Raw genomic sequence first — 13,719 nt, forward strand, 5'->3', positions numbered from 1 at the left:
ACGCCTATTGGAGGGCCAGTTCCTGTTGCCATTATCCGTCTGCATAGAAAATTATGTTGTTGCTGTTATTGTAGCGATAAAAAAACTCCCCGAATGTTTTGGGGAGTATTATCGATGTTGGTGGTCCTTTACGAGTTATAGATCCGGCACACTCTGGTAACAAGTACCATCAATGTACAAGCCCAACCATCTTGAGAACGATTTAATTTGACCACATTGAACATTTTAGGCCAGATTCGCCACAGGTTTTTGTTGTTGTTATTGTTCTTGTTGTAGCGATAAGGTTACTCTCCGAAGGCTTTGGGGAGTGTTATCGAAGCGAAGGTCCTTTGCCGGATACAGATCCGGTACGCTCCGGTAACACAGCACCCTCAAGGTGCTAGCCCGACCATCTCGGGAACGATTTATGTGGCCACGTTAAACCTTCAGGTCATCCCTCCCTCCCCACCCTCAAGTTCCATGAGGAGCTTGGGGTCGCCAGAGCCTCGTCTGTTAGTTAAACAGGACTCTCCGCGGCTAGGTGAGGTTGACAATTGGGTTTGGAGAAGCTATATATTGCGCTGGCAAGCTGAAGTGTTGCCCTGCACAGCCCCTTGAATGTGATTTTTTAGTCGCCTCTTACGACAGGCATACCTGTCGTGGGTATATGCTAAGCGCCCTAACCCGCTGGGAGAAAGGATAATAACTCCTGGAAGGGAAGGATAATAACTCCTGGTAGGGAAGGCGACTTTGATATATAGAAATTAAACAGATGTGGGGATAGGACACCAGGCTGTGGCACCCCCCTATCCCGACTGATGCCCGCCAAGGAGAGCGTGCCTTCCGTAAGGTCATTGAATCCGCCTCGGCACATTTCATTCCCGCCGGGAGAATTTCCGAAATCCGGCCCCAGTTCCCGGCGGAGGCCGCGAGCTTAGCGAGGGAACGCGACCTTATAAGACAGCTTGATCCAGGCGACCCCCAAATAAGGGATATAAACCAACGCATCAGATTGCTTGTGGACGAACACAAGCGGGCGAAATGGGAAGAGCACCTAAGAGGTTGTAACCTCTCTACCGGTGTAGGTAAACTTTGGTCCACCGTAAAGTCCCTATCGAATCCGACTAAGCACAAAGACAAAGTTTCCATCGCCTTTGGCGATATGGTGCTGTCGGATGCGAAAAAATGGGCGAGCGCTTTCTGCCGACAATATATAATGCATCCTAAGGTCGACAAAGATAGACGGAGAGCCAATAGACACGCACATAAACACAAACTCAGCGCGTCACCAATTGCCATCACCGCTAGAGAGGTTGAGGACGCCATTGGTCGCGCTAAACCATCCAAAGCAGTGGGCCCAGACGGCATAGCCATGCCGATGCTTAAAAACCTAGGGAAAGAGGGTTTCAAATATTTAGCGCATGTCTTCAACCTGTCTCTTTCCACCTTTGTCATACCCGAGAAATGGAAAATGGCCAAGGTGGTCCCGCTACTAAAGCCTGGGAAACCAGCTAACGTAGGTGAGTCATATCGTCCGATATCTCTCCTATCGCCAGTGGCAAAGACGCTTGAAGCCATTTTGCTCCCTTATTTCCAAGCACATTTGCAGCTAGCCCCTCATCAGCATGGCTTCAGAAAACTTCATAGCACTACCTCCGCGCTAAATGTCATTAGCACCCAGATAAATTGCGGTTTGAATCAATATCCCCACCATAGAACAGTACTCGTAGCGTTAGACCTATCAAAAGCTTTTGATACGGTCAACCATGGCTCGTTACTGCAAGACCTGGAAGGGTCTACCCTTCCCCCATGTCTTAAAAGGTGGACCGCAAATTATCTGGGTGGTCGGCAGGCATCGGTGCAATTCAGAAACGAAACATCAAAACAAAGGAGAATTATCGTTTCCTACGCCGATGACTGCACAATAATGGCCACAGGCCCAGGCCCAAAGATCGATGATCTATGCAATAAAATAAACGGCTATCTCCCTGATCTCTCCAGTTTTTTCGCCTCGCGAAACCTGGAATTGTCACCGACTAAATCTTCCGCGACCTTATTTACAACATGGACTCCCAAATGTCGACCATTTTGAACATCCACGTCGATGGCACTACGCTACCAACTGTCCTACACCCCAAAATATTGGGTGTGACGTTTGATCAGGATCTACATTTTGGTGCGCACGCAACCGCAATTGTTCCAAGAATTCAGAGCCGTAATAAAATCCTCAAATCCCTTGCTGGCAGTACCTGGGGAAAAGATAAAGAAACGCTCTTGACCACATACAAAGCAATTAGCCAGCCGATTACGTGCTACGCGTCACCCATATGGTCGCCAAGCCTAAAAACCACCCACTGGAAGAAACTACAGGCCTGCCAAAATACTGCCCTCAGAATCGCCACGGGCTGTCTTCTTATGTCCCCAGAACACCATCTGCATAATGAGGCGAGAATACTCCCCATCAGGGAGAGAAATGAGATGCTGACCAAACAGTTTCTGTTGAATACCCAGAAACCTGGGCATCCCAACAGACATCTGATTGACGAACCAGCACCGCCTAGGGGCCTAAGGAGTCATCTCCGTAAGCATTTTGAGGAAATACGGCACCTGAGAACCCAGCCGTATGAAGCGGAAAAACACAAGCGTCCTTGGTGAACTCCATAGACAGGCGTCGGACCTTTATGTCGGGAATTGCCCGGTGAATCCAGTACTTGAAGAAAAATATCCAGAACTCGCAGAAGAGGAACGCATACTCCCCAGGGAAACGCGTGTCACTCTTGCTCAACTTCGTTCTGGATACTGTAACAGGTTAAACTCTTACCTATCCAGAATCAACCCCGACATACAAAATGTATGCCCTGCTTGCAATGTGTCCCCACATGACACCAACCATCTCTTTAATTGTAATGTGGAACCAACGCCTCTAACACCCCTTTCCTTATGGTCCACCCCTGTTGAAACGGCAAGTTTCCTTGGACTCCCGTTAGAGGATATTGATGACAATTTGTGATCGGTCGCGGCTATTAGGTGGGGCGAGCATTGCTACAACAACAACAACAACAACAACCCCCTCTTTAATTCCCTTTTTGAGGTTTTGTTCGTAAATTGCACCGACGCTTGTCGACCATTCAGATTATTTGCGGTCCATCTTTTTAGACAAGGGGGAAGGCGTGGACCTACTATGTTTTCCAGTTGCGCGCCGTGGTTGACTGTGTCAAACACGTTTGACAGGTCAAGTGCCACGAGCACCATCCTATAATGGTTTTTGCAGGTTCAGTTCGGAATTCATCGGGTTTTTTTGTCGTTTAGCGCGGATATGCATTTTGCGGTGGCCATGCTGATAGGTGGCTGAATTCGCAGTGAAATGAGGAAGCAGGACGGTTTCCAATGTCTTCGCTACTGGCGAGAGGAGTGCTATCGGTCGATATGACTCAACTTCGTTAGTTTTACAGGCTTTAGTAGTGGAATTATCCTTGCCATTTGACATTATTTCGAAATTGCAAACGACTTCAACGAAAGGTTGAAAACGTGTTTCAGGTAGTTTACTCCCTGTTGTTGTTGATGTGTTAAAAAAGTGCTTCGCCACATTCAATGGGCACGACCACGCAAACACAAGCATGTGGAATGTTCGGAGCATTCAAAGAACTTTAATCCAACGGCAAAGTCAGTATAGCAATAATTAAAATACTTGGGCAAAGAGGGATTCAAATATCTAGCTCAATTTTGATCTGGGTACTGTAACAGGTTAAACTCTTACCTATCCAGAATACCGACATAAATAATAAATGTCCTGCTTGCAACGTGTACCCACATAACACCAACATCTTTTCAGTTGCAATGTGGAACCAACGCCTCTAACCCTGTCTCTCTGGTCAACCTCTGTTGAAACTCCAAGTTTCCTCGGACTCCCGTTAGAGGTTATTGATGACAATTTGTGAGTAGATGCATCTATTGGATGGGGGGGCACTGCTTCAACAACAACAACAGTACTAGCTTAATATTTATATTGAGCCAAACATTTCAACTTTTCTTATCAATCCGCGTGGTTTCCTTTACTAAGGATTATGGTATGATGACCCTGAATGAAAAGTCTACGCACTACGTTTCGCTATAGAAATGTTGTAGACATTATAAATATTATGACATACCTTGGGTATTTGAAGCAAAAGGCTCTCCAGAGTTTGTATGGACACTTTAGGATTGGCACACAATATTTCGAAAATCGTTTGTATACGTGCTTCTGTGGCCTTCGAAACTTTATGGCCATCACGATGTGAAAGCAATGCTGACCCTGATCTAAACACCTGACCCATCGTTTTCTTTTTTGTTCACCTCAAGCTATGCTAGTAGAGCTCTCGTAAATACAAGGCCAATATGTAGAAATCATGCCCTCTACACAACAAATTGGACAAAACCAAAGAGCATTGCAAATCGGTTTTTGTATTCAAGATGGTTATCTAATGAAGATAGTAAATTTGAGTTAATTAAATCAGATGGTTCCTGGAACTATTTGTTAATTTTTCAAAACAATCTCGCTCTAGATGTTTTGATAATTTTTTCCTTCAGAAAATCAATTGCTGACAGTAAACTTCAAGTCTTCGCCTTTGTTATTTATTTGTGTTTGCAAACAGTATTTCTTGATGTTAACGAATAACTGTTGATGTTCTAATTAAGTCCGTCCACTTGCTCTAAGTAAATTGATAAAAAATCATATATGATTTATTTGTGATAAAATCAATGTACTCTTAAAACAAAATATGACTTTTTCACGCAATACACAATTTTGACGCAAATTACAATAGTTACCAGATTTCCCGAAAATGTATGAAATGGTTAAGTGGCCAATTAATAGAGACATAACAATAAAACCATAACCAAATAAATAGGTGATCGAACCAACCTTACGAAAATCAAAGTAATCGATTAATGGTGCCATACCATAACGCTAACGCCATAACCATACCAAAGCCTACCAATTGGTTTTTGGTTTCTCGCCATATACATAACTTAAAAATATTTGAGTTGGTGAATTTAATAACTTTGTGTAGATTTTATTCATTGTTTTGAATACGTTATGACTAAGAGACTTATTTTTTGTGGAATATGTTTGTAATTTTTTGCGCTTTCTTCAGTTTTATGAAATTTTTACGGTTTTAGGTGAAGGCACCATTAATCGATCGCATTGGAGATGGTTATGAATATGGGTATTGTTACGACTATGGCGTTAAGGTGTAAGGGCCAATTAATGGTGACTTATAACCGTAAAATCATAATCAGATAAAACAGCTGATCGAACCTACCTTATGGAAATCAATGTAATATATTAATGGTGCCATACCATAACTCTAACGCCATAACCACACCATAGCCAACCAATTGGTTTTTGGTTTCTCGCCATATTCATAACTTAAAAATTTTTGAGTTGGTGAATTTAATTAGTTTTTGTACATTTTATTCATTGTTTTGGATACTTTCTGACTAAGAGACTTATTTTTTGTGGAATATGTTTGTAATTTTTTGCGTTTTCTTCATTTTTATGAAATTTTCACGATTTTTAGGTTAAGGCACCATTAATCGATCACATTGGAGATGGTTATTGATATGGGTATGGTTACGAATATGGCGTTAGGGTTAAGGAAGTTTAATTAGCAGAAGGTTTAATTGGCCCTTAAGCGCAGTGTACCATACTAAAGGCTCCATTACTGATACTTAGCATAGACTTGACTTGACTTGGCGTAAACTTGGCAACTTAGCCACGATTATACTCCACTTGGCGCATAAAATCTGACATCATAATCAGCGTTGAAATTTATTTTTAAATAAATGTCAATTTGTAAAATGTCAAAATGAAATGGAAACAAACAAATGGAATCTCAAAATGTAAACTTCACTTAGAACTTACATAGAAAATCAAAATTCAACAGACTTCTAAGTCAAGTAAAGTCTTGAGTAATCAGAAACATGCAATGTTAATTTAACAGAACTGTAAGTGACAGTTCGCAAGCCAAGTCAAGTCTATGCTAAGTATCAGTAATGGAGCCTTAAACCACAATGGGCTAAAGAAAAGAATATGTTTATTGTTGCAAAAACAGAGATTGTCGTATCTTGTGCACTTTGGCCGTGTTTACACACAAACATTTCGATTCTGAATATCACAAATCAAACACAGAAGATTCCGCATTCATGAGTTCAAAATTGCTTCGTTCTGCGCAACTACGTCACACTTGACTGCTTGAGCGAATGAAAGAAAGAGAGAAAAAAACAAGAGCTAATAGAAAATGACGTAAAAATTTCCCATAAAAAACAGCTGATCTTTTGTTTATATGCGCAATGCGCAATGTTGTGGGTGTGATTTGTGTGTGATTATCGTCAACTTCTGTTTTGCTATTACGGATCACATTCACACCATGGCTGAATCATATAGCTGGCTCATTTCATCAGCTGATATCATTTTTTAATTGCGCTAGCCGAGGGAGTGTCAAAAGGAGATGGACAGTGCAAAATCATTAGCCATCATCCGGTGGCAAAATTCTGAGCCAGATAAATAATTTTGCATGTAAATGCAACAACAACGATTTGAGCCAGATAGATCCAGATGGAAGTCTGGTTCAATTTGTGAGCCAGATAATTTGTTAATTACTTCTTTTTAGTTTGGCAACGCTGCCTTTAACAAACCTACTTTTTCAAAACTAGATGTCGCTGCTTAGCCTTTCGCCGTATGAGTTAAATGAAAAACAGCGGCGACATCTGCCTATCACATTTCACGTGTGCGAAAATTTCACGACATCTGCTTCTCAAGTCTCTCAATTATCGAAAGCAATCCCGTGTGAATTGAGCGTGAGCCGGAGCTGTAAAACTCATTGGAAGACGGCAATTGTAAGCTTTACCAAGCAGCGCAACTAACAGCTGATCGCTCAAAATTTGCACACACACAGAAACATCACCCATATTACGGAAATCTTAGGGAAATTGAATTTAAATTTTTTAACAGACATAAAATGTTATAATTTTGCAATATATAGCATCTAGGACACCTTAATTGCAGTAATTGAAAGAAAAAGTTTGCTTATACTCAAGTATTTAATTATTTTTTCTAAATTTATCTTTAATATTGATGCAATGATTGAAGTTATATTAATCCAATGCAACTCTGCTCTTCCTACTGTTCTTCATTCCACTCCATTCGAGTGGCTCTTTCACTGAATTCGAGTGTTCTCCACCCTATTCGCAACATAACCTCAATTTAAGCTGCCAAACTATATAGGAAACAACTATCAATGTATTTTGTTTTGTAATTCTCTGAATAAGTTGAAATTAATGCATTTAATTGGAACAAGTGCAGAATACATACATTCGTCAAAAAAAAAAAAAAATCGGACTTTATAGATATTATTATGCTGATTCCAACGGTAATTCTGCGTAGAACACCTTTCTGCATAGGCGGCCTTCGGGGAATATTTTGAATAAGGTGCCACGATTTTCCAACTTTTTTTTTTTTTTGAGGGTGGCGGAGGTCCTAAAAATCAAAAAATTATCATCCGCAACTCTAGGAAAGTCTTAGTTCATGAAATATAAGCTTTTTAATTTCCAAATTTAGTAAAATTTCAACTAAAGTCCTGCACTTAAAATTCGGGTCGCACATGTCGGTAGTGGTATGAAAAGACGCGTATTTGCGTCAAGATTAAGAATCCGAAAGCAGAAACTTCATTTTTTATCTCGTTTAAAAGTTATTCGCGGAAAACCCGTCGGTACTATTGTTGTTGTTGTTGTAGCAATGCTCGCCCACCTAATAGCCGCGACCGATCACAAATTGACATCAATATCCTCTAACGGGAGTCCAAGGAAACTTACCGTTTCAACAGGGGTGGACCATACGGAAAGGGTGTTAGAGGCGTTGGTTCCACATTACAATTAAAGAGATGGTTGGTGTCATGTGGGACACATTGCAAGCGGGGCATACATGTATGTCGGGGTTGATTCTGGATAGGTAAGAGTTTAACCTGTTACAGTATCCAGAACGAATTTGAGCAAGAGTGACACGCGTTTCCCTGGGGAGTATGCGTTCCTCTTCCGCGAGTTTTGGATACTTTTCTTTAAGTACTGGATTCACCGGGCAATTTCCGGCATAAAGGTCCGACGCCTGTTTATGGAGTTCACCAAGGACCTGCTTGTGTTTTTTCGCTTCATACCGCTGGGTTCTCAGGTGCCGTATTTCCTCAAAATGCTTACGGAGATGACTCCTTAAGCCCCTAGGCGGTGCTGGTTCATCAATCAGATGTCTGTTGGGATGCCCAGGTTTCTGGGTATTCAACAGGAACTGTTTGGTCAGCATCTCATTTCTCTCTCTGATGGGGAGTATTCTCGCCTCATTATGCAGATGGAGTTCTGGGGACATAAGAAGACAGCCCGTGGCGATTCTTTGAGGTTTGCATCGCCTGACCGGACAGATAGGCTTTGACGTTCTAAGACATTGTCCCTGCGGTCGATGCCAGGATCAAATATATAATATTGCACAGAGTGGTGTATGATAAACGCGAGGCCGCCTCCATTTTCGCTCTCGCGGTCTTTCCTGTGGACATTATACCCAGAGCAGGTCTGCAATGCAGATCTTGCTGTGAGTTTAGTCTCTTGAATCGCAGCAAAGCGGATGTTGTGCCGCTTCATGAAATCGACTATCTCCGTAATCTTCCTAGTTAGTCCATTAAGGGGAGACGCCGCCACCCTGGGGGTGACGGGTTGTTGTTGTTGTTGTTGTAGCGATAAGGTTGCTCCCCGAAGGCTTTGGGGAGTGTTATCGATGTGATGGTTCTTTGCCGGATACAGATCCGGTACGCTCCAGTACCACAGCACCATTAAGGTGCTGGCCCGACCATCTCGGGAACGATTTATGTGGCCACATTAAACCTTCAGGCCATCCCCTCCCTCCCCAACCCCAAGTTCCATAAGGAGCTTAGGGTCGCCAGAGCCTCGTCTGTTAGTGAAACAGGATTCGCCGCGGATAGGCGAGGTTGACAATTGGGTTTGGAGAAGCTATATGTTGCGCTGGCAACCTGCAGGGTTGCGCTACACAGCCCCTTGAATCTGGTATTTTAGTCGCCTCTTACGACAGGCATACCTACCGCGGGTATATTCTGACCCCCCCTAACCCGCTGAGGGACGGGGTGACGGGTGACTACGCCTGGGTTGTGGAAGGCCAGGACGCAATTGCTGTTGTGGCCCTGGGACTGGGCGTCCTTGGGCAAGCATTGGGGTACCCGGATGATTTGGGTTTGCGACCTGGCAACATGGCGCCATGAAACCCGTCGGGGGGTTGTCGTCGCGGAGACCAGAACATCTAGGAAAGTGGCACCACCAAAGGCAGGAGCTGCATTGGGCGGATGTCGCAAACCTATATATTCTGTGCTGGCAGACGGTGCAAACGGACGTAGGGACTAAGAGTCTGTTTCCCTGACCTGCACGATTGCTGCCGGAAAAGAGGAGGGGGAGGGGGGGGGGGAGAAGACGGAGGCAGGGTCTGATGCTCAGCATTGGTACCAACCCTACTACGAAGGTAGTAGTTATGAGTGGTATCAGCTGTTTGAGTTGTTGGCGCCGTGGGGCGCGAGCAGCAGCGGGTACTTGTTGAGGCTTGCTGAGCAGCGGGGATGCTAGAAGGTAGTGGGGGCGCTTTGGCGTAGACTACGGGACGCCCTTGGGCGTGAGCAGCAAGGAGCCACAAAAGATTTATAAAAGTTACGTGGACGTCAGGTTTGGGATCAAGCCCAGAACAACCTGTCCGATGCAACCATTCCTTGCACGAGACACACTGAACAGAGTATGACCGTCCTAAAAAGATTCTTTTCCGGCAGATGCAGCAAAACCATTTCTCAGGACCGGGGTCAGGAGACGGACCCGGATTGGATTCGATGCCTTTCCCGTAGTAAGAGAGTATGGAGCAGTCCTGCTGCTAGGAGCTGCTAGGAGGATGACAATTTGTGGGAGGGACGCAACAAATTAAATGGGGTCACACTGAAATTACAGTCCTTTGTCGGGAAAAATCCCGAGTCGCTCCGGTACATAGAACCGACTGCCTTGGGAAGCGCTATACTCGGCATTGTGAATGATGACTAAGTGTGATATCTTCTGCATAAACGTCAAAATTCCAAAGTGATTGGATCACCTGATTTGTATTTGACTATCGCTGTCTCATTCTGTCTCTCTTTCTATCACCCGCTGAAGATAGGTGCCGCCATATTGAACAGCCTGTCAAAACGCTGAAAAGTATCCACATTGAACAGCCTGTCAGGCAGTTGCCAGATAAGATAACACACTTAGTCATCATTCACAATGATACTCGGTACTATTGTCGCTTTTTTCGCTGTTGCAATTAAACAAACGAAAACAAATGAAGGTGGTGAATAGTGTTGCCAGCTCCGCAACAATATCTTTTTATCTTGGTAGAACATTATACACGTCCACATAAATGCAAACAAACGTAAACTATCAATGTATTTTGTTTTGTAATTCTCTGAATAATTTGAAATTAATATATTTAATTGGAGCAAGTGCAGAATACATACATTTGTCAAAAAAAAAATAAATAAAAAATCGGACTTCATAGAGATTTTTATGCTGATTCCAACGGTAATTCTGCGTAGAACACCTTTCTGCATAGGCGGCCTTCGCCCGCGCTTATAAAAAATAACCCTGGGCTACGCCATGCCAAGTCCGGGTGTGTGGTATAACCGTGGCTACCGCCACGGTGATGTCCTTCTGCGTGGTACACCCTTCTGCGCAGCACTCCAAATAATATTAGATTACAAATTATTAAAAGTGTTTTACAAAAACAAAATACATTGATAGTGTATGTTTGTTTGCATTTATGTCGACGTGCCACCACCTTATAAGGTTCTACCAAGATAAAAAGATATTGCTGCGGAGCTGCACCACCTGGCATTTGTTTTCGTTTGTTTAATTGCAACAACGAAAAAAGCGACAATAGTACCGACGTGTTTTCCGCGAATAACTTTTCAACGAGATAAAAAAAATATAGTTTCTGCTTTCGGATTCTGAATCTTGACTCAAATACGCGTCTTTTGATACCGCTATCGACATGTGCGACCCGAATTTTAAGTGCAGGACTTAAGTTGAAATTTTACTGAATTTGGAAATTAAAAAGCTTATGTTTCATAAACTAAGAGTTTCCTAGAGCTGCGGATGATAATTTTGTGATTTTTAGGACCCCCTCTACCCCTACAATTCAACAAAAGTTTGAAAATCGTGGCACCTTATATAAAATCCAACCCAAACACAATGCCGGGCGAAATTGACGCTGTTTATTCGGAGTAGCCATTATTTATAAATAAAGATGAAAACAATTAAAACTTTTTTAATTCTCTGCTTTAGCACTTGACTGCTAAAACCCGCCCAAAATGAGAAGAAATTAACAAAACAAAACAAAAATGTTAAGAAATTAAATTAAAAATGAATAATTATATGTAAAGAAAAAAAATTTGTTTTTGGATATTATGTTTTCTTTTTTTATACTTAAAAAATTGAACAGCAGCAACCCTTGGGATGATTATCGTCACGCCCGGCTATGGCCCGGCGGCGTCGATAGAAAAAAATCTATCGTCGCAATATGACCATAGTGTACCTATACAAGTGTGTCGACTAAGCGATAAACGTCAAAACTACAAACAGCCTCGCTCACCTGATGCAAGTCTCAGGTCTAGAGTTGCATTTTTGGTACGTACGTGTACTTCAAGCTGAGTTGCATTTGATAGTTTAATAAAACTTTGTAGGGACAAAATGTCTCAATTGTTTTGTTAGTGTAGAAATGAGAAAAACTGAATTAAGCATGAAAACAAATACCAGCAGGATGGCCTAGTGATTCAAGGCTACTGCAGTTTCACCATGTAATTCACGGTTCGAATCCCGCTGAAACCTTTGACAAAATTGCAAAATTGCCTGATGATTACGTTGGCGGTTTTCGAAATGGTTCCATAGCAATATGCCAGTAAATGTTTCATTCTTTTCAATTTCTCTTAGAAAACATAATAATTGTAATTCAATTATTATAAGCCGGTGTTAAGCTCATGAATTCTTAAATATAAGTATAAACTGAACACACCATTAAACAAACATACATAAACTTTGTAGGATTTACAGATGAAATAGTTGCATATATTTCCGCGGAAATAAGAATACTAGAAGATTTGTAGCCTGAAACAATGCAGAAACATACGGAAAGCAAATTATTTAGAGTCAAAATATAAAGCGCCACTAACATGGAAAAATTTCACTTCTAAGGCTGTTTACACAAATGCATAAGGGCAAAATTATATAAACGCTTTGGTCGCTTTAAAGCAAAGATAACGTACGGCGTTTCATTGTTTTTCGAAAAGCGTTGTCAAAGCGTAGGCACGCAACCAAAGCATTTATGTAAATTTTTCGATACTTCGCCCGACAGATGAATTAATGAATGCAACACAACCAACGCGTCTGTGTAATTCCGCCTTAATTTTTGTAGCTGTGAAAGTCTCCTGCAAATAAAATGGTGCTGTATGTGCAAATAAATCAAACTCCTATATGACACTACTTTATTTTCTATATATTTTTCTTGTATTTTCTCTTATATTTTTTGTCGGGGGAGCCAATAAGGTTTCAGTACTGGCGTAAGTGTGTGAACTATATTTAAAAAAACTAACGAAATGTAAGAAAAATATAACGTAGATAATTAAAAACAAACAAGCCTGTTTGTATTTCGATAGCGTTTTTTAACATAAGGCCGTTTTTTCTTTATTTTTTTCTGACAAATGGAAATTTTGTTTTTAGTTTCAAAATTTTGTGCATAAAAACACAACTAAATTCAAAGTGTAAATTGTGTGTGCAAATGAGTTTTCAATAAGTGTACATTGTTCAGTTTTTCATAGTTAAGGAATTGACCTCCAGATTCTTGTGTTACACAAATATAGTGAACTTGGGTACAGAAATTCAAATTAAAAAGTTTTTCAAAATAATTTGAAAAACTCTACGTTTTCTCTGCTTTTAACACTTAAAGGAGTAACCCTCCGTAATAAATTAAACTTTTAATGAAAATCAATAACTCTGAACTAAACACTTTTCGCCATGATATAAAATTTAAATGCTGTGGCTCAGGAGCAACACTTTCGTGACTACATAAACCCTGTTTCAATCTTTTACCTCTCTGCACAGAACTCTAATTGACCGTTTTCAACCGAAACAAAAATGGTAACCCAGATTTTCCCGTTATGCTCACTTAAGCGAGTGCCTGTCAGAAAGAAGTCAACACGCTTGTACTTGTACACTATGAATATGACGTCGCGTAAATTTCAATCTTGGCGTTAATTGTGTAATTATGGTTCAGTGTGTAATTATGGGGATTCTATTACAAGGCGATGTTCGTCGCGTTTATTTCGCGGCGTCAGGGCATTGTGTTTCAAGCTTAAGAAATGCAAAACCTAAAGCAATAGTACCAGTTTTGCCCCAAAAGGAAAAAGATGGCAGCCGTGGACATGTGCACTGTGAGAAATAATGGCACTATCATGATTTATTTATACCTTTTGTTAAATAACAAAAATATATTGCGCATAGTCATATGTTGCGTTCCAATAAAGCATGATCCAGATACGGATGCAAATGCTACAACAAACTGATCCATATGGAAGTCCGCAGTCTTTATTGAACTTTCATCAGTAGACGGAATGCAGGTGCAGCTTTCCCTAACTCGGTAGTCGT

General features: G+C 41.5%; 1 protein-coding gene and 1 long non-coding RNA gene across 4 annotated transcripts in view; both read right to left on the reverse strand.

Annotated features, from left to right (window-relative positions):
- Positions 1-13,719, reverse strand: part of LOC137252408 (uncharacterized) — a 100,810-nt gene that overhangs the window by 23,667 nt on the left and 63,424 nt on the right. The gene's annotated exons all lie outside the window — the stretch shown is intronic.
- Positions 1-13,719, reverse strand: part of LOC137252405 (ankyrin-3) — a 55,879-nt gene that overhangs the window by 23,667 nt on the left and 18,493 nt on the right. The window contains exon 2 of one of the 3 annotated variants that reach the window (XM_067788044.1): positions 4,128-4,667. The exons of 1 other annotated variant lie outside the window; for it this stretch is intronic. In XM_067788044.1, the coding sequence (XP_067644145.1) occupies positions 4,128-4,292 (165 nt within the window). In that variant the 5' untranslated portion in view covers positions 4,293-4,667. Of the gene's footprint in view, positions 1-4,127; positions 4,760-13,719 lie in introns of those variants that run through there. One more of the 3 variants, XM_067788043.1, reaches the window with a different exon arrangement.

The sequence above is a fragment of the Eurosta solidaginis genome, chromosome 5 (assembly GCF_040869045.1).
Source record: "Eurosta solidaginis isolate ZX-2024a chromosome 5, ASM4086904v1, whole genome shotgun sequence".
In the NCBI taxonomy this organism is placed as follows: Eukaryota; Metazoa; Arthropoda; class Insecta; order Diptera; family Tephritidae; genus Eurosta; species Eurosta solidaginis.